We start from the raw sequence: 20,757 nt of genomic DNA, 5'->3' as shown, positions 1-20,757 counted from the left end.
GTGCCAAAAGTAACAAATGTCAACGACAAGTTCAATAGATTGCAATAGATTTGAAATGACCCGACACGAATATGAAGAGAAGCTTTCTTCAGAGTTTCAAACACGACAAACTTTCCTCGTTGTGATCGAGACACTAATTTGTCTTGTTATTACGGGAGTATCAATACTGGGAAATGGTCTAGTTTTTGTTGCTGTATATAGAAATCCGCGACTACGAAAACCCTCTAACTTGTACATAATTTCACTGGCTGTTTCGGATTTAGTATTATCTGCTGTTGCAATGCCGTTTACCTGCGTCTCGGCAATGGTTGGAAATTGGATGTTTGGAGCAGCACTGTGTTGGTTCCAAGCGTCTTTGGCTACCATGCTCGGGACAACATCTCTGATGAACATGGCTCTTATTGCAGCCAACAGGTTTTTAAAAGTTGTCTATCCAAACATGCATCGCAAGCTGGTGTCGGTTAAAACAATTTTGATTTCCATAGCATTTGCTTGGTGTTTCACGGGTGCCATTCCGGTATCATTTTACATCACGAATGTTCATAATGTGTTTCATCCCGGCCATATTGTTTGTTTGTTTGACTTCAGCAGCGCAAGTTACACTCTTATCGCTCTAATTGGAGTTTTCGAGGCCTTTATACCTTACCAAGTGATCTTTATCTGTTATTTTAAGGTGTGGCGTTTTGTTAAAAGGCATACTTCTCATATGAGCTCTTCTAACGTAAATGCCGAAGATGTTCATCTCAATCGTTTGTTGTCGTGCATTGTTGTCAGCTTCACAATATGTTACACTCCATTTCTAGTGATTATTTTGATCGAAAGTTTTCACGAACATTTTTCTATTCCTCGGCAAGTCTACTTCTTCGGCACAGTTATGGTAGGACTGGGAAGCTGTGTAAACCCAGTTATTTACGGTATTTTGAACAAGGATTTTAGGCAAGAATTCAACTCCATATGTCGAATACGAAGAAGGGTTGAACCACAGGAATAAACATATGAGCCAAATTTTGTTCGGAGTTGCAATCAGTTTGCTATATACTTTATCTCTGTCAATAATCCCCTTATCTGATAAAGCGAATGCATTTTTAATTCATCACCAAATGAGAATAATAAAATCTTCGTGGAAAGGAAGAACAAGAGTGAAAATGAACGTGTCCAAATTTATGGGAGTTTGATGACTGGACACATAACAACTGTACTTGTGCCACTGAATTCAGTAAGCTGTACAAAGGGTGTTTGGAATCGAATGCTGCACGAAATCTAATCAAGTTCAACTGTTTCACAAGTGTCGATACTGTCTGAAGCTTAATAGTTATCTGGCTCTTACACTGAGACTTGAGAGTTTCAACTTACTTTGACTTGATTCTGAGAATAAATGTCAGCTTGTCGTCACTTTTTTAGTATAATGCCATCAACAGACTATGCAAATGCAAATCTAAAGTCGTATCTGCAAGGTAAATATACTGACCAGCCTACTGCAGTATTATGACATGTACTATGACATGTTTGATATTCGCAAATAAAGTATGATTTTCCGTGAATGTAGAGAGCTTTTGCTGTTTCATTTTCGCCTGAGTGAGCACTTAATATTTGAGATCGACATCAGCAAAAAGTTTTGAAATGAACTATGGCCAGTACTAAGTGGACAACGCAGTGCATCCGAACTTGTACATTGCGGGGAATGGCGAAATGACCGCTTAATAAAGGTTCCACAGAATAGTGATGCTATGAAAATACGAACTTAGAGGGCCATTTCATCCTATAACTGACCTCCTGATATACAAAGAGTCGCTCAAAAATACTATTTAAATTGAGAGGAGAAAAACATGGATAAAATTTTGCTTCAGAGATTATCCTTAGTTTTATTTGAGTGGTTCCGCTCTAAGTGACCGTCCAATACAAGCGGGAAACAATGTTTGGACTCAGTAATTAATGACCACGACTGCTTAATAGTGGAGACCGTTTAATACGGTGCTGCTTAATACAGGATCGACTGTATTATTGTAATTATTATCAATACAATAATCATTATTGATATTATTACTATTATAATTGTTATTGTCATTACTCTTTATTATTGTTATTATTATGATCATTCTTATTAGTACTTTAATCATATATTCCTTGACAAATGAATTTCAATACCGACCCTTCATGAGGAACGTAGTGATTATTTATTCCAAGTTGCAATTGAAATCTTGTGATTACCTACACTAATTTACCTAAGAGGATCTTCGACTTTAATCAGATCGTCTTTTCGTCAACAGAATCAGTTCACCCGAACCACTGAGCTGGAATAGAACGAGGTCTTTTACCTGTGCTTAACCCTTTAACTCCCATCAGTGACCAAGACAGAATTTCTCCTTACAATATCAATACAATATCAACCAGATAAGTGATGAGAATAAAGAAAAATATCAATTTGGGGACAATTAGTTGATTCACTACTAAATTCTCTGAACTAACATTATAAGAATTGTATGGTTGACAGTAAGGAGAATCACAAATTTGATCTGGGAGTCCAAGGGTTAAACGATTTCTCTGATAAATTTTTTAATTGATGCTGCATGTTCATAATCAGCGAGACAACCCAGCAAAAGCTGGGTTGTCTCGTTGTCTATGTGCATTTTGTACACACAACAGAAGGCTATAAACATTTTAGGCTTTCGACCTCGTTGTCTGACGAAGACTAGCAGTCGAAACGTCGCGATCTTAGCCTGATTAGCCTGACTCTTTCATCTTGGGACAAACGATTGAACGTTCATTTATCTATGCAAATCAGTAGTCGTTAGGCAATCATTGATTCAGATTTTTTTTTAATACTGAGATGTTCCCTTGCTAAATCCATGAAGATTATATTTTTCAATTTCTGCAATTTATTCATCTATTGTAGTTTCTCTACACCGCACTGCACCAGTGTCGCACAGTTCATGGGTTAAAATTTCGCGCAGGCCTGAATTTTTTTTCATGCCTTATTTTCACAACAGCTTAAGTAGTGTTCATTACTGCGAAGATCACTTTCATATTCATGTCTCTTGGTATTGTTATCTTTCTCCCAGCCACACTTTGTCCTGTGTCTTAGTACATGCATGGATTTTGGACCGCGCAACCGTTTTAGCCTTTCTTCAATTTTTTTCTGCATCTGAATGCAGTTTTCAATCCTCTATTGAACTTTGGGCCAAACAAAGATATACGTAAAGGACTGAGGAAACTGTTGGAATGTTCCCAGCAGGTGCACTCTGCATAAAAACCTCAGAGTCAACGACTCAACAACATTAGAAAAAACGACAACAACAACAAGAGCAACAGCAACACCAGGAAGATCAACAAAAACATCAACAGCAACGACCACAACAAGGAGAACGAGAACGGTCGAAGAGATTCAAAGCATGCAGAGGTAACACTGAAGGCAATTAAACAGCATGATCAAAAGTAAAAACAGAAACGACAGCAGCATAACGAAAAGCAACACTGGCAGCGACATCTATAACAACATCAACGACAACGGGAGAGACACGGACTGACGAGGACAGAAACCAATGAGAGACTAAGGACATACGGTCTTGGTGAAAATTTGGGTTAGGCTTATGTCAACAGTACGTAATAAGAGAATTGCAGAATACACTTTTTTTCTTTAAATTCGTGTTGTATAGCCTTCGATATTCCATAATTTATATTATGGTCTGATGAGCGAATGAGAGACCTTTTCACTGAAATCAAGTAAACAAGGCGAAACCTGCCAGAAATCGGTCATTATTTAAAGACGAAAATTCGTAACGCATGAAGGATTAGGGTTTGTGACACCAAAGCGGAATTTTTGATAAGTCGTTCAAAGACTGTCTTGGCTAACCAAATGCAGATGGGGGAGGAGAGGGAAGGAGGGGGGGGGGGCTAACCTACGATTGACTAACACTCTAACCAGCAGGATGTGCGATACTCCAAGTCGCTTACTGCATATCAAATCACGAGGAGCGACAGCTGTTTTGTAAATTAGACATCTTAAAGAAACCAATGAGGGTGATTATGTGGGGAATAATCGAATGCATTCGTTTTAATTTGAAAGAAGAATTTTTATACTGTGGCAAATTGAGTACATAAAAGTAAATATAAAAATATAATTAAAAAAGTACATAAAAGTATGTATAAAAGACGTATGTTCAATTTGAGACATGCTAGAATATAACCGGAATTGAAAAGCCAGGAATATTTGCAATCTTTAAACTAGACTTATGATAAAGTTCTTCTTGCAACATTCGGTTCTGCAATGTAAACGAAAAAACTTTGCAAATTCCCAAGCGAATAGTCGAATTGAGCCTTAATCATTGTAAATGCGGTATATATATAAGAATACATATTAGGTTAGTTGATATATTTTAATTGTATAATGCTGACAAACTATAACATCGTCTAGCACCGTGTAAAAATGAATACAGAGTTCCTAAGTTTAGTTTCGTGTTTTAAGTTCTTTTCTCTGCACTTTTAGAATATCAAGACAACTCAGTAAGTAACATTTGCGTGTCAAGACAAATGTTACCATGCCGAAAAGGGTTTGTTGTCTTCTCTTGCATGAGAAATCCTCATTCCACCAAAAATTCTTCCCGCAGACTCAAAAAACGGGTCGAAGAATGTGCGCACACACAGGCTAAACAGCTTTCCAAGGCACTGCAGCTCAATGACGTAAGCGCGCAAACAGGGAATGATGCACTAGATGTAATCAAAACTTAGACAAGCAAAGTAGATTCCGCACAAGATGGCAGTAGGTACTCCACAGATAGCTGTAATTATCCTGTAACACCAGTATTTGGTGGCCACGAACGTATTAAAGCTCGCCCGCCAGACCCTATCAATGCTGTGGGATCCATCCAGCTCAGCAAATAAGTCTTGAAAGAAAACTTGTTAGGAGAGAGCGAAAAAAGTCTGAGTCACTTTTCATTGCAAGTCGTTACTGGTTTTGGTTTTTCAGAAATTTATTTCATTGCTTGTTTCTGGTGGGAAATTAAACTTAAAATAGTCATATAAAAACTCGCTCATTTACAACAGGATACTCACTCCCATTTCGTAAAAGTACTGCGCTTTCGAAATCTATGCATTTAATCACTGAAAAATACGTTTCATTTCAGTTGCATTTCAGGTTACAGATAAGGAGTCTTTCAATTGTTCCACAAATGAGTGTCACGCCACACGGGTCAAAAGAATCGCTCTTTATAGCGGTGAGAGGGTGGATCAAGTTTAAACCCCTGTAATCAGTATACAAGCTGATCAGCATTCCTTCAGCCATGACCCAATTTAAGTTCAAGTTAAAGAACTATTTGATCTTTTAACCAGAGAATTTAAGAACATCCACGGGTATGCACTCATGACAAAATTCTTAGCCACAACGGTGTTAAGAAAAGAAATCGAACATGGACTTTTAGCCCGTTAGTACTGAAATTTTTCCGCTCAAAAGTGACACCAAATGGACAGTGCCAACACCCCTCTCCTAAAACACTCGTATGAAATAGAGGATCGCTTAAAATTTTTGTTTATCAAGGTCTTTGAGGCAAATAGAGTAAATTGCTTGAAAAATATTCCCCTTTGCGTTTCTTTCTGTACCTTGACGTGGTCGTTCATTTTGACGGGATCCCTTTCTGTCTTATCCCGTTGATGCCCGTAATGAATCGCTGGTAGAACATCTTGAGTGAACGATGGTTTAGTTCGTTCAATGAAAGCATTCAGTTATTTTTTCCTTTATATCGCGGACGGCTCACTGTCGGTCAAATTTCATATTGCCCAAACTGCTAACATGGCAGGTTTTTGCTCGTTGCATGGCTGATATGATATCATAACTAATGAAACAAGTGAAGGCCGGTTCACGGGAAGCAAATAACCTGCGGCTGCGCTCGAAAGATTATAAATTCTATATAAGATACAGGAAATCGACGCGACTGTGAGACAGTAAGTGGTAATTGAAGGTGGCTAGAAATTAGTTGACGATCTGACGGATGACTCCAGACATTAACCGCTTAAGACCTTTCGACTCACTCCGCAGAATTTGTTGTCATGATTCTTAATTTATGATTAAAACTGGCTTCGGGTGAGGAAGACTTTTTAATTATAAGTAAATTCCCCCGCAACTCTTTGTTTAAATATATTGACTTTCTTACTTCTTTCGCAGACCAAGTTATAAACTGACGTCACACGGGGATATTAACAATCGCGCATCATCTGATACCCGTAGGCAATATTATTTCTTTTTACTGACCTCTAATAGATCTACCTTTTGACTGATTGACGACCCTATGTTTTGATAGAAAAATGTTTCGCTTATACCCACATCCATTGATTGAAAAAACATACACAATCCTTTAAGATAGTTAAGATAATCACTTTTAATCGGCTACGACTGTAACATAGAAGAAAAAAAATGATTTATGTTCAGTACTTCGATTTATCCGAAAGGAAAGCCTATGATAAGTTAAATCCAAACAGGGATGCCTTAACCCAGAAGGCGCCGACAATGTCGTCTTTTTTTTTTTTTTTTTTTCAATTTCGCTAAACGTAATTAAAAGTGGATGCTACTGGGATAAATAAATTGACTTTCTGTTAAAGTACGCCCCCCGTAAAGGAGCTCACCTGTCATCAAAGACCACACTTTATCACCTGCTAATAGAAATTAGAAAGAGAAAAGTAGAATCGAAAAAAGATAAAAGGCGATTTCAATTTATTTCCTGTTATCATCTGTATCGAACTGATATTCTCTCAGACGATTCGGATAAAAACTAACGGTGGTTTGTCAATAAAGACAAATGATTTGTCGTCTAAACAGTTTTTGACCAATCACGGATAGCTATAGATGTGTGATAATTTTGAATAGTGCGAGTTATGTCTTGACGTATTACCAAGTTAAATACGGGAGATTGCACCAAAAGTATTGAGTGTCAACGACAAGTTCAGTGGATTGCGGTAGACTTGAAATGACCCGACACGAATATGAAGAGAAGCTTTCTTCAGAGCTTCAAACACGACGAACTTTCCTCGTTGTGATCGAGACACTAATTTGTCTTGTTATTACGGGAGTATCAGTTCTGGGAAATGGTCTAGTTTTTGTTGCTGTATATAGAAATCCGCGACTACGAAAACCTTTCAACTTGTACATAATTTCACTAGCTGTTTCGGATTTAATATTATCTGCTGTTGCAATGCCGTTTACTTGCGTCTCGGCGATGGTTGGAAATTGGATGTTTGGAGCAACGCTGTGTTGGTTCCAAGCGTCTTTGGCTACCATGCTCGGGACAACATCTCTGATGAACATGGCTCTTATTGCAGCCAACAGGTTTTTAAAAGTTGTCTATCCAAACATGCATCGCAAGCTGGTGTCGGTTAAAACAATTTTGATTTCCATAGCATTTGCTTGGTGTTTCACGGGTGCCATTCCGGTATCATTTTACATCACGAATGTTCATAATGTGTTTCATCCCGGCCATATTGTTTGCTTGTTTGACTTCAGCAGCGCGAGCTACACTCTTATCGCTCTAATTGGAGTTTTCGAGGCCTTTATACCTTACCAAGTGATCTTTATCTGTTATTTTAAGGTGTGGCGTTTTGTTAAAAGGCATACTTCTCATATGAGCTCTTCTAACGTAAATGCCGAAGATGTTCATCTCAATCGTTTGTTGTCGTGCATTGTTGTCAGCTTCACAATATGTTACACTCCATTTCTAGTGATTATTTTGATCGAAAGTTTTCACGAACATTTTCCTATTCCTCGGCAAGTCTACTTTTTCGGCTCAGTTACGGTAGGACTGGGAAGTTGTTTAAACCCAGTTATTTACGGTATTTTAAACAAGGATTTTAGGGAAGAATTCAACTCCATATGTCGAATAACAAGAAGGGTCGAACCACAGGAATAAACATATAAGTCAAATTTTGTTCGGAGTTGCAATCTGTTTGCTATATACTTATCTCTGTCAATAATCCCCTTATCTGATAAAGCGAATGCGTTTTTAATTCATCACCAAACGAGAAAAATAAAATCTTCGTAGCGAGGAAGAACAAGGGTGAAAATGAACGTGTCCAAATTTACAGGAGTTTGATGACTGGACACATAACAATTGTACGCGTGCCTCTGAATTCAATCAGCTGTACAAAGGGTGTTTGGAATCTGGTGCTGCACGAAATCTAATTAAGTTCAACTGATTCTCAAGTTTTCAAGCTACGTGGAAACGCAGAATAGGTTCATTTGGAGGTAATTATTTTTCAATATTGCCCAATATCAACATGTGAAGAGAAGTTGTGTGCGAACTACGTTTCTGTCTGAATTTTCATTTTGCTGGATCGTATCAGCTTCGTCCAATTTTTGCACTCCCCTCTGAATTTTTTTCAGTAAACATTGGCTGATTGTTAAAATAAATGTTTCGAATTCCAGGGAAGGTCCTATAAAGAATTGAAGATTGAAAGATATTGAATGTTTTGTAAGCTGAATCATTCTTATCTTTCAGTTATAAACTTTTTCAGTTATTTTCGGCTTGAGCCGGAGAGTAGAGGAAAAGCTAATTTCAAATTTCAAAGCTTAATTTCTTTGTGGTCGAGCAAAAATTGTATAGTTTGCCGGTGTCCTAGCGGATTTGGACCCTCGGTCCAAATTCGCCAGTAGATATGGACCCCCCGGTCCAAATTCGTTAGCAGATATGGATCCCCCGGTCCAAATCCGCTAGCGGATATGGACCCCCCTCCGCGGATTTGGCCCCCCTACAGAACTGAGTGAAAACATCATCCTTATAACGTTATCGTAGAAATAGATAATACGTTACGTTTCAGTGCGTACTAAAGTATGTTTTTAATTTAAAATATGCATGCGTATCGCCAATGCATACGAACAGGCAGCTGGAAATGACCCGTCGGATGTTTCTTTTGACCAAGGGAAAATGCGCAAGCATTGAGCTCAATGTTCGGAGAGAGGTCGTTTTGAACCTTTTCCGCGATAGTCGAACACTGCTAGATTTAGTAAGAGACAAACTTGTGACACTAATTTATTTTGCTATTGTTCAATTCCCAAGTGTTGGGACGACATGGTACCGTGCGAGCTTGTTATTTCAGATCCCTTTACAGTTAATAATCGTTAAAATTAGAAAATAAGATTGTGTTCGATGTTATAGTCTCCACTTTTGTTAAGACGTAGACATTAATGTTGATTTGCATCTGAAAATAAGCTGAGAGTTCCAATAATTCAGAGTAGAAACATGTCTTCTTATCATAGGCTTTACGAACGACTTGTAGTAGGAATGGTTACTTCGTTCTTGTTCAGAAACTGTTTAATGTCATTTAATTAGAAAATCAGACTGAATTATTTTTGTGACTGGACGCAATAGTCTCCACTATAGTTATGATGTTTCGTATCAATGTTGATTTACATCAGGAGAAGCAAAGACTTATTGTTAGAGTTTCGATAGTTCGAATGCAGTTGTTTGCTCGCATTTTATTCTTGCTTATACTGTACGACTCGCTATAATAAATACGGTAGGATTGGAACGAAATGGCTGTTTTTCTTTACCTTAATTGAGGAACGTTGTGTCGTGATTGAAAAGAACATTGACAAAAAGCTTGCAATTAGAATTAGTTACCAAATATGATACAAACGGTGCTTAAAAGGAAAGTTTGGTAGGGGGTCCAAATCTGCGAAGGGGGGTCCATATCCGCTAACGAATTTGGACCGGGGGTCCAAATCCGCGGGGGGTTCAAATCCACTGTGACACCGGTAAAAGATGGCTGTGCATAAATTAAAACGCTAACAACAACAAGTAAAATACGAACTTTGGCCTACAATCATCAAATATGCTCGTTCAAGATCTCTTTTTAAAGCTCTGAATATGCTTTGTTTCAATAAATACAAATCAAACTTGAGAACATTGAGCAAAAAAACGTGAAGGCATAACATATTTTCAATCATTCTTTGGAGTTCATTGACATCGAATTGACACGTCAAAACAGGAGGGATTCACTTACAGACGTAGCCGCTCGTGGTCGCTAAATTGCGCCATCGTCTCATTCCTTTGAGTCTTCCTTCAAACGATCTCACCTTTTTCAGAGTGAATGAATCCGAACTTATTCATTACGCTTTCAGTGGTTCTACGCGGCCCCCGAAGGGAATACCCAAAGGAATAAATCGAGCCTTCTATGCATAAAATCCAGCGGTAACACCCATTTGTGAACGACACAAAGTAAATCGAGCTGAAGTTGTTGTGTCTTAATTTAACCTGGGAGTTAAAGGGTGAAGATGATTGAAAAATGCTTAACGTTTTCCTTTAGCAGACATTTTTTTATTCTTTAATTCGTGTTGCATAGGCTTTCGATATTCCATAATTTCCAACATGGTTTGATGAGCAAATAAGGACCTTTTCACTGAAATCAAGTAAACAAGGCGAAACATACCAGAAATCGGTCAAAAAAGACAGAAAAGAAGAAAATTCATGGCGCACGAAAGATTAGGGTTTGTGATACCAAAGCGGAATTTTTGTAAGTTCTTAAAAGACTGTCTTGGTTAACTAAATGCAAGTGGGAAGGGGGATAACCTACGATTGACTAACACTCTAGAGGATGTGCGATACTCAAAAAAACAGGGAGCAATGGCTGTTTTGTGAATCAGACATATCAAAGAAACTGATGTAAGTGATTATGTGGGGAATCGAATGCGCTCGTTTCAGTTTGAAAGAAGAATTTTAATACTTTGGTAAATTAAGTACATAAAAGTAGATATAAAAGTATAAGTAAAAAAGGGTATAAAAGTATGTATTGAAGACGTATGTTCAATTAGAGACATGCTAGAACACAACCGGAATTAAAAAGCCATGAATATTTGCAATCTATAAACTAGGCTAATCATAAAGTTCGTCTTGCAACGTTCAGTTCTGCAAGGTGAGCGAACAAACTTTGCAAATTCCTAGGCGAATAGTTGAATTGAGCCTTAATAATTGTAAATGCGGTATATAAGATTATATTCTAGGTTGGTTGATATATATTAATGGTATAATACTGACGAACTTTAGTAAAACATGAGTACGGAATTCCTAGGTTTAGCGTTATGTTTTAAGTTCTTTTCTCTGCACTTTAAGAAAATCGAGACAACTCAATCAGAAACATTTGCGTGACAAGACAAATGTTATCATGCCGAAAAGGGTTTGTTGTCTTCTCTTGCATGAGAAATCCTCATTCCACCAAAAATTCTTCCCACAGACTCAAAAAACGGGTCGAAGAATGTGCGCACACACAGGCTAAACAGCTTCCCAAGGCACTGCAGCTCAATGACGTAAGCGCGCAAACAGGGCATGATGCACCAGATGTAATCAAAACTTAGACAAGCAAAGTAGATTCCGCAAAAGATGGCAGTAGGTACTCCACAGATAGCTGTAATTATCCTGTAACACCAGTACTTGGTGGCCACGAACGTATTGAAGCTCGTCCGCCAGACCCCATCAATGCTGTGGGAACCATCCGGCTCAGCAAATACGTCTTGAAAGAAAACCTGTCCGTAAATGAAAAATCAATCTTTTCGTGAGCAAGAAATCTTTCTTTCCGAGTCACTTTTTTTTCCAAGTCGTCAATGGTTTTAGCTTTTCAGAAGTTTATTTCATTGCTTGTTTCTGGTAGAAAATTACGCTTGAGATAATCATATAAAAATCGATCATTTACAACGAAATACTCATTCCCATTTCGTTTAGTACTGCGCTTTCAAAATCTATGCGTTTAATCTTTGAAAAATACGTTTAATTTCAGTTGCATTTCAGGTTACAGATAAAGACTCTTTCTATTGTTCTAAGAATGGGTGTCACGCCACGCGAGTCACAAAAATACCCTTTTCAGCGGTGAGAGGGCTTATCAAAAGACTTTCCACAAAGCTGGATCAAATGTCAACCCCTGTAATCAATACACAAGCTAATCAGTATTCCTTCAGCCATGACCCAATTTAAGTTCAAATTAAAGAACTCTTTGATCTTTAAACCAGAGAATTTAAGAATGTCAACGCGTATGCACTCATGACAATATTCTTTGCTACAACGGTGTTACTAAAAGAAATTGAACATGGATTCCCGAAATTTTTGCTCGCTATATTGAAAAATTTCCGCTCAAAAGTGACACCGAATGGACAGTGCCAACACCCCTCTCCTAAAAACACTCGTATGAAATAAAGGATCGCCTAACATTTTTGTTTATCGAGGTCATTGATGCAAATAGAGTAAATTACTTGAAAAACATTTCCTTTGTGTTTATTTCTGTACCTTTACGTGGTCGTTCATTTTGACGGGATCCCTATCTGTCATATCCAGTTTATGCCCGTAATGAATGGCCGGTGGAACATCTTGTGTGAAGGTAAGACGAGGCTTCTCCTCCGCCGGCAGTTCCCCTTCGAATTCGTCGGAAAGATTTTGCTCTGACGTCGACATGTCCGTGTGATGAAAAAAAAAATGCTTCAGTTGTGCTTGGAATAAAGAGTAAGCGTCTGGTGTACGCGTGCTTTCTTCAGCTCACTGTATAAATGAACTTTGTAAACACCAAAGGACATTTGATCTCCAAAATGCTTCGATGAAAGGTGTCATGTTTGTTTACCCTGCATCCCATGTTATGGGGTGTTCCGTCGTCACGTCAGCTTGTGTCACGCATTCCTATTATGGACTTTCAATCTCATGACTACCGAAATGATGCGGCTATCATAATCATCCTTTTCTAGACTTTTCTCATTGTTTCAAACTCACCTGAGTTGTCATTTGATTCTCACACTTGGTAATTCATCTCAAATATATCGGCCTGGAGCTAATGACAATTCATTTACTTACATAACTTTATTTTCAAATTACCGCTAGACGCTGATTAAAGTAGTTGTTTATCCGATAAATAATATGTTGTCGTTGATGCTATTGGAAAAAAATGATAAACGAAAAGATTCCCTGTTGCCGTGCGTCTGTTCTAGGAGAGAATACATGACGTCAAAATGCGGTAAGAACAAAATAGAGGCATACGAGGCATGTGTCACTGATGTTCTAACCACATCTTGACCTCTCTGTATACTCCTAATTCCAAAATGGCGGCCGTCTGAGGTGAGCTGGGTTGAGAACACAAAAGCGAGGCATCTTGGGCCAAAGGTAGCGAGCTGAAGGATGTCTTTTGAAAGCGTGTTTGTATACGGTCCTTCGTTCTTAGCCGAAGACGATGTTCCTGGAAGTTCTTTACATGGAGGATATCCCAGTCAATTGAAGAATTCGGAGTTGAAGTTTCGGCAACAATGTCGGGGTGATTACAAACATAGACAAACCCAGCAACAAGGATTTTAATTGTTTTATCTGAGATGAAGCCAAATTTTGTCAATGGTGACGTATGTCCTCGAGCTCTAGAAGCTCATTAGTAGAAACCAATCAAAATACTTGCACAGTTAAGCCTATCGTTTATTATCATATTATTACTACATAGATTCTGAGGCATTTTTTTTTTTTTGCAGTTAGCTCCATATCCATGACTACAATGATCTCATTCGCTGCCGATTTTTGCGTAACATCCCAAAGAAAAACTGCAAAGGAGACTAACGGCACTAGGCAGTGCTTTAATTCGTGTATGATGAAGTCTTAAAGGTTTTCCTCATTATCTTAGTCATCATCGTTATCAATACTGTAATCATAAAATTATAGTGGGGTAACTTTTTTTCAGAGGGAGAATCAGTCGTTACCAGTAAAATATAAAATGGGGACAGAAGAAAATTGTCCACCAATTAAGTACCAATAGAGGGGAGGGTAAGAGATTATAAATAGGAATCAGTCGTTGCAAACAAAGTATAAAAGGGGAGCTATGTAAAATTGACTGCCAACTAACTGCTAATAGGGGGAGGTGGGGACAAGAGATTATTCACTGGGGCGGTGGGGCATAAGAGCATTAGAGAGCCTTATGGGAGGATCTGGTCAGTTTGTATCGTTACAAAACCAAAAACCTTAGACCTTTCCCCCCCCCCTCCCCATTTCTCTCTCTCCTTCTCCCCTAGTGATAAATAAATGACCAGTCCCTTGGCTTTCACCGTTTTACTTCCTGAGAAATGAAAACTTCCAAAAGGGTGTGTCAAGGTCAGACCTTCATTCAGCGCAAACCGACACTAATGAGTCTGTTGCTCACTCGATTAGGGGTATGACCATTTGTGTTAAAGGCCACTCCATTGTAGGACGAACTTGTAGACGCAGTGCGGAAGTAAGGCGAGGAGGTATCTCCACACCAAGAGTAGCACTGCTTGTAACAATTTCCTGTGAGACCGGAAACGAAAAAGCCGCTGTAGAACGAATGATCACAGACCAGCAGCTGGTAGTTAAAATTTGTGTTAGTGCCCACTCCGTCCCAGAGGCCCGTCGCAGCAGCATTCCCGAAGATATTGGCCGCCATTATTGGTTGTTTGGTTTGTCGTTTGAAGTACGCTTTGTTACCAGTTTGATGATCAACGAATAGTACTTCCGTGAACTAAAAAAGAGGAATGAAATGTCCATTTTAATGGTGCAAAGGGACAGTTTCTTGAATCAGTAGTCTTTTCTAGTAATTTCTGCTATGTCCTTTCCTCCTGACTATCTCCATTCGTTGTGGTTTACTAAGATGATATTTAGTTTAGACCCTTATAGAGAAGATTGATGGTGCCAAAAAAATAAAAACAACAACAAAGCGATTCGAAATCGAAACCATTGGCAATTGATCAGTCGTCGCCAGTAGAGTATAAAGGGGGACTATAGGAAATTGCCTGTCAATTAATTGCCAACGAGGGGGGGAGGGGGAAGGGTCATGTGAATATTACAGAGCCTTGAGGGACTACTGCTCTATATTCAACACATTGACCTTTGAGTTATTTCTAAGATGATGAGCAAAATCTTCACCGTAGATTCAAACGATCAGGCTGAGGGAACCTTCAAAGGGTGCGAATAAAGCTTCTCCATAAAGTTCGTAAAAAGAAAACGCAAGCCGTAGCTATTGTAGTCTGTAATAGGTTGACTCCATGCTAGGTTTTAACTGACGCTCAAAAATCTGGAAATAAAAGCTGGCTCCTCAAAGCCATAATCAGCTGGCAATCAACTTACGGGGATGTTATTACAGTCTGTCCTATAACCGTCACTTCCATAAGGAAACTGCGTGTTGTAGGTGACTTGAGTCTTAAGTTTGACGTATTCATCGGTAGTGTAACACATGGTCCATCCTCCATCGTAGGACGTCATGTCACAGTACGCTTGGAATGCATTGGAATTGCTTCCTCCATCCGGGTCTAGCAGGTACATACCATCTACCGCAGATTCATCTTGTCTTTTGATTTCCTTGCAGTCCTTTCCAAAACCTGATTATCCAAGAAGAAAATAACACAACTAAAAAATGAGTTCCCAAAAGGCGTAGTATTGCATTGTACATCTTTACCGTGCATAATTTTAAACAGCCGGAGCTCACCAGAGTAAATCGTCATTTTCTCGCAAACAAGCATGATGACATATCAATTTTTATTTTTTTGAGCAATGACTTTCTTTCCGTAAAATAAATACAAACCAATTCTCGGTGTAAGAATAATTCTTGGAAATGCAAATTCAGCAATTACTTGCGAGCATAATTGTCATGATGTTATTGGAATTATATCAGTGGCTTTCTATTTGGTACAGCTGGACGAGTACAGGGACACCCCCTTTTGCTTTTTATTTCAAAAGTTATGTTCTTATAAGATAAACAACCAATAGCACAGGTCAAGTTAAACAGAAATATTACTGCAGGTTCAATTTCAAAGGAATGATCTTAAACACGCAATTTCGGTTGCCCTATCGACGAGTTAAACCTAGTCTCGAACCCAGACCTTCCACGGCCAAGCGGTTGTAACATTTCAGTTACACGGTAGGATCTAGGGGCGAGATTAAGTTAAACCGTTTTGGGCCTTCTTTATTTCTTCTCTAATTCTGCACTCAGAAAACAAAAATCGTATTAGTACACCAACTTCAGGATACCTTCGCAGTGTTCTCCCATATAACCTGGTGAGCATACGCACTGGTAATCATCATCTACGTAATTGGCTACACACGTAGCATTGTTTTTACAAGGATTGCGGAAGCAAGGACTCTGTCGAGTTGAGAAAAATCATTTCAAAATTATATCTTTATCTCACCTAAATTTGAAGTAATTCCACTCTACTGCATGCATGTTGCAACCTCTTTTGCAGAGCACCCTCTCCTTCCCCACCCTTTAAGCCCTTGCGCATGGATAAGGCTCTCCATTCGCACGGAATTGTGGGAGCTCGACTTCTGATAACACGTTCGTTAATTGTGTACCCAGAACCTTCCGTGGAAGGTCTGGGAATAAGACAACGCGTACGTAATTGGTATGATAAGCACAGTACTCGTTAGGATAGTGTAAAATAATAAGGATACAGAAAAATAAGTTCCTAGAAAGCATATTCCCATATGATAATTATTAAAAAGGAGAAAACTGATAAAATTTTTCCAAGCTAATTCACTAACACCTATGAAGACTAGTTAAATACAGCTTTACGTCAAAAAGGCATCCGATTTATACTAACCCAAATGCTGAAGTGGTGAAAAATCGGACTTGCAATGAATTTATCCGTGTTGTTATACTTGTCAGATGAAAGCAGTTCACATAACAGTTTCCCATTAACATCAGGAAATGCAGCCAGGTTATAAGAAAAACATGAAGTCGATGTTAAACAAGCAAACCCACAGTCGATGCCATCAGGGACAAACACGGACGTGATTACTGTGATGTTCAAATAGGAAAACTGCTTAGCCTTGAAGTCCATAACCTTAGCAGTAGACTTTCGCCTTGTGCCTGGGAAATAAAATTTGAGTTAATTAAGCAGGATTCGTTTTTCAAGTCAATCAATGAATGGGTCAGCCAATCAGTCAATCAACCAGTCAGGCAGTCAATATTTAAACATCTAACATAAGCTTCTTGTTTCGTAAATCATTGCTGAATTCGGATAACTACTTGTCATCGACATATTAAACCTGGAATAAGAAACTTTTTGAACAAGGTCGAGAACAAACACTTAGATTAGGCTAGATCTAATGTATTTTACTAGGCACGTGTGATAGTTCGGCAAAAAATCGAAGACCTGACAATTTGTCAAAGAAATTATAGGTAATACACATTTTCAAAGAAGCGCAACAACATACCTCGAGTTAAGGCCGATCCAAAGCAAATAAAGATAATCGCCATTAAAAGATAGCTTCGATGATGTCGGAGCTTGTACTCCATCTTGTCTTGTGGCTTAACTTCAGCACATCATTCACCTGCACGGTTAAGACGTAAACAATTGCAAACTTTCCCAAGTCATTTCATTAGCGGTCAGTTGGGAAACAAGGCAATATCGCCACCCGTACCACTTAGATGTGGCATTAGCTATTAATTCAACGCGGATGTCATAACACGGTGAAGTTCCTAGGCTGGTTAATTTCGGGGCCTTGCTTTGAGGATGGAAAATTTTCATAAACTAATTGATTGAACTCATTTAGTCAGAACTTTGTCAAAAACAAACTTAGAAGGAAGAATAATGGATGTATAGGGACAATACGAGTTTTACAGCAAACCTAAATTATTCATCAATAATGTTTCCGATGATAAATTATGTAGGAACTACATGAAATACTCTCATGTTTTACGAACAATTCCAACAAAGTTTGTCTCATTTGCTTTTGAAAGTTAGATGTTTATATTACGTAAAATGAAAACAAAAAATACATTACGATCAAAATGCAGCGATACTGCTCAACCAGAGCTTCTCCACATTGCGTTCATTACCTTCCTAGCTTTGCTTTTCATTGACTTTGATTCTTTGCTCACACTGCAAAGCTTATTATTCAAACAAGAGTATTACAAACAATGATTACATTACACACAAATTGCAAAGTGTGTGCAGTTAGCATTACTAACGTCACCTTTCCTGTAAGTTTTTCAATAGAGGAAAATGTTTCCTTTATTCATTTTTCAGAAACGATCCCAACGATCTTTTATTTTCACAATTAATTTTTGCATTTCAACGTTTCTTACAATGGTGGAACAATTCGATAGAGCGGTTTCCATAGGTTTATGTCATTATGCAAGTACCACTATTTTCAAAAAGACAGGTTTCATTTGAGTTAACATGCTAATGATAATTTGAGAAATTGCCGAGAAATGTTGCCGATCTAAAATGTATTTTCTTGTAACTAAAGTTTAGAAAACCTTTTGTCAGATTCTAAAATCGAGCGGTGGAAGAGGAGAGGTTTAAAGGCTGTACGGTATTATAATGAAGAATAGCTTTTCAAGAAAGCGGCACTTCAATTTTGATCGAAATTATTGCTTTGAATTACTTGCCAGGAGGTGTTGATGTGTTAAAAATTTCATCGACCGAAATCACCCCTAGCGCTTTTTCCCTGACATAAAGTCACAGTAGTACAACCTCTCTTGCTTCACTTTGGAAGATTTTTTGAATTGTTTCATGAGATGTCTAGATGTCCTGTAAGAGGCCTGTGAAACACCGTTAGCCTGTAAGAGGCCAGTGAAACACCGTTAGCCTGTAATAGACCAGTGAAACACCGTTAGCCTGTAGGAGGCCAGTGAAATACCGTTAGCCTGTTGGAGGCCAAAATCACCACGACAAAGAGGGAGGTGATAAATTTAATGTAGCTTCGAACTTTCCACAAAAATATATACAATTCATCCTAAAGCAATTCTTCTAACGACAGCATAATATAAACAATGCCAAATTAAACATTTATCATGCTAATATTACATGAATTAAGTATGAAATAAGAGTTTAGATAGCGAACCGTTTTTACTTGTTTTATTAAATCTCTCAAAAACTTCATAACCTTTAAACACCCATAAAGACTTGGTTTGCCATTGATGCAATGAAGTTGGTAATCGTGTGTGTAACATTTAGTTTTCCTGATGTGAATTGCAAATTCCTGATCAACTGCGATACTTTTCTCTTCGTCTGGCTATGATCGAGTTCGCCTGATAAACTGTGTTCTCCTAAAGCATGGATTTAAAATTGTTGCCAATCGACCTCATTTCTTTTAGATAATTGGCACAACGTAATTAATCGGAGCTTCGCGATCGACTTCAGAAGTGACTCCATCGTGGCACGGACGAAAATACTTTACTTTTGTTGTTTTTCATGACAATAAAACCATTCATACTAAGACATAAAAGAGATCAAAATTATATCAACTCACGTACTATCTTCCAGCATCATTTGCATGGCATTCTTGTTAAAAACCATACGATTCCTATGATCATTCAAAGGAAAGATGATTTGATGGTTGACGATCAGGCTGTTCGAAACACTCGCAATGGAAATTAAATACTCTTTCACTATTGACATAAATTTGAGACGAATATTAGAAAAGCAATCAGTACGAGACCTGGGTAGCAGGTGATACAAGTCAGTTCGATATGGAAAGCAAATATTACGTGCGTCTCCTTGACGTAACTTAAATTAAAATGATTTTTGGATCTAATTGCAACCGACATTTTTCATCTGAAGACTCCATGAAGTGTTATAGAGCGTTAACATCCCAGACTGAACTGTTGTCTGTAAATGCAAAAGCTGATTATTTTTAACGTTAAATACACTGTATGATAAGGGATCTAGCCTGTAAGGTTGACTTTGAGCTAAAATCGAACATATGCAAAATAAACACGCACCACTTCATAATGAAAGTATTTCGCAAATTAATGCATCCTAAACGTGGGATCACCAAAAGTTTGGCTGACATTACGAGCCCAACCAACGTGGAGAAGCCATTTCTAAACATGCTTAAATTGATGTAGAGGATAAATGTTATGCTACATGCCTCACTCTCTGAACATTTCGCAGACCAACATATTCATATATTGACAAAATGCGCAGAATCTAGCGTTACTCTGTGGGATTAGTTAATTACGTGAAACAGATTGAAATCATATTACACTGGGTGACACACCTACCATAGATGCACTCTGTACTCGGCTCGTGTCTGTTCCACATTTTGAAGCGTACGTTTTCTTCAGAGGACCCCCCTCAGAACCACTTAGAGTGATGGAGGTATCCTCTTGAAATCTTATTATTAGTATCTTATCATGATTATTATCATCACTACTATTGTCAGTATCATTATTATTGATTGAAATTGGTCTTTGATGAGGCTATCTAGAGGTACGATTAGACTTATCCCGATTGTGCGCATAAAATGCGGGAAAGTTGCCCATTTAAATGCCAAAAAAGTTGCAAACAGATTGAAAATTAATATTAGAAGGTGCTACCTGAATTCCTTGATATATTATACAAACGTTAATCCAAATCTTAATTTTCATTTTTCACAATAATTCCACACATTGAAAAAAGCTTAAAATTTACCTTTAAAGAGTACCTCGCAAATATGGGCGAAGTTTAAGGATACTCTCATGTCTAAGGGAACAAGATACATGTTTCACTTGACGTCTTGCCATCTTACAATATCAGTCAAGCTGAATTATCAAAGTGAGTGTTAACTTCTTCAAAATAGTCCTTATCGATGCTTACGGACCAAACATTGAAACTACAAAATCCGATAACATAACATATTCATCAGTGTTCGAATAAAACATAAGTTCGGTCAAAAGGACATAAATAGTAAATTTCAGAAACCACACCTTCACAAATTATCAAGATATATATTACGGTCATCGTTATAATCAGATCCATTTCTTGTAGTCGCGAATTCAGCGATGTTGTGGCACGGAACTTCACATCTAAACTCTTGACAGACAAACTTA

The 20,757-nt window shown here is 38.1% G+C and overlaps 4 protein-coding genes across 6 annotated transcripts; 2 read left to right on the top strand and 2 right to left on the bottom strand.

Moving 5' to 3' along the window:
• Nucleotides 1-55: 55 nt before the first annotated feature.
• On the top strand, nucleotides 56-1,410 carry LOC131795108 (melatonin receptor type 1B-B-like). Its single transcript, XM_059112680.2, has one exon. The coding sequence runs from the start codon at nucleotides 56-58 to the stop codon at nucleotides 989-991; it is 936 nt and encodes a 311-aa protein (XP_058968663.2). The 3' UTR covers nucleotides 992-1,410.
• A 5,543-nt stretch (nucleotides 1,411-6,953) lies between these two features.
• LOC131795109 (melatonin receptor type 1B-B-like) lies at nucleotides 6,954-7,889 on the top strand. Its single transcript, XM_066161261.1, has one exon. The coding sequence runs from the start codon at nucleotides 6,954-6,956 to the stop codon at nucleotides 7,887-7,889; it is 936 nt and encodes a 311-aa protein (XP_066017358.1).
• Nucleotides 7,890-10,785: 2,896 nt separating this feature from the next.
• Nucleotides 10,786-12,488, bottom strand: LOC131795110 (caveolin-1-like). The gene is made up of 2 exons (XM_059112681.2): nucleotides 12,252-12,488; nucleotides 10,786-11,497 (listed from the first exon to the last, which is right to left on the bottom strand). Exons 1-2 carry the CDS (start codon nucleotides 12,414-12,416, stop codon nucleotides 11,138-11,140), a joined length of 525 nt encoding a protein of 174 aa, XP_058968664.2. The 5' UTR covers nucleotides 12,417-12,488; the 3' UTR covers nucleotides 10,786-11,137.
• Nucleotides 12,489-12,877: 389 nt separating this feature from the next.
• LOC131795078 (uncharacterized) lies at nucleotides 12,878-19,321 on the bottom strand. 3 transcript variants are annotated; one of them, XM_059112643.2, is made up of 6 exons: nucleotides 19,197-19,321; nucleotides 17,154-17,270; nucleotides 16,538-16,806; nucleotides 15,969-16,080; nucleotides 15,069-15,319; nucleotides 12,878-14,463 (listed from the first exon to the last, which is right to left on the bottom strand). In XM_059112643.2, exons 2-6 carry the CDS (start codon nucleotides 17,233-17,235, stop codon nucleotides 14,092-14,094), a joined length of 1,086 nt encoding a protein of 361 aa, XP_058968626.2. In that variant the 5' UTR covers nucleotides 17,236-17,270; nucleotides 19,197-19,321; the 3' UTR covers nucleotides 12,878-14,091. The 3 variants fall into 3 exon arrangements, with proteins under 3 accessions (XP_058968626.2, XP_066017768.1, XP_066017769.1); XM_066161671.1 differs by having other exon boundaries at nucleotides 19,201-19,306; XM_066161672.1 differs by lacking the exon at nucleotides 19,197-19,321 and adding an exon at nucleotides 17,779-17,820.
• Nucleotides 19,322-20,757: the final 1,436 nt, after the last annotated feature.

This window comes from Pocillopora verrucosa, chromosome 14 (genome assembly GCF_036669915.1).
Source record: "Pocillopora verrucosa isolate sample1 chromosome 14, ASM3666991v2, whole genome shotgun sequence".
Lineage (NCBI taxonomy): Eukaryota > Metazoa > Cnidaria > Anthozoa > Scleractinia > Pocilloporidae > Pocillopora > Pocillopora verrucosa.
This window is presented reverse-complemented; position numbering and strand designations above follow the sequence as displayed.

Coding starts and splice junctions, on each gene's coding strand:
- LOC131795108 (XM_059112680.2), top strand. CDS start 56: ATGACCCGACACGAATATGAAGAGAAGCTTTCTTCAGAGTTTCAAACA.
- LOC131795109 (XM_066161261.1), top strand. CDS start 6,954: ATGACCCGACACGAATATGAAGAGAAGCTTTCTTCAGAGCTTCAAACA.
- LOC131795078 (XM_059112643.2), bottom strand. CDS start 17,235: ATGGAGTACAAGCTCCGACATCATCGAAGCTATCTTTTAATGGCGATT. Junction 16,807..17,153: donor TGGATCGGCCTTAACTCGAG/GTATGTTGTTGC, acceptor TTTATTTCCCAG/GCACAAGGCGAAAGTCTACT. Junction 15,320..15,968: donor TATGGGAGAACACTGCGAAG/GTATCCTGAAGT, acceptor TTGGATAATCAG/GTTTTGGAAAGGACTGCAAG.
- LOC131795110 (XM_059112681.2), bottom strand. CDS start 12,416: ATGTCGACGTCAGAGCAAAATCTTTCCGACGAATTCGAAGGGGAACTG. Junction 11,498..12,251: donor AAATGAACGACCACGTAAAG/GTACAGAAATAA, acceptor ATTTACGGACAG/GTTTTCTTTCAAGACGTATT.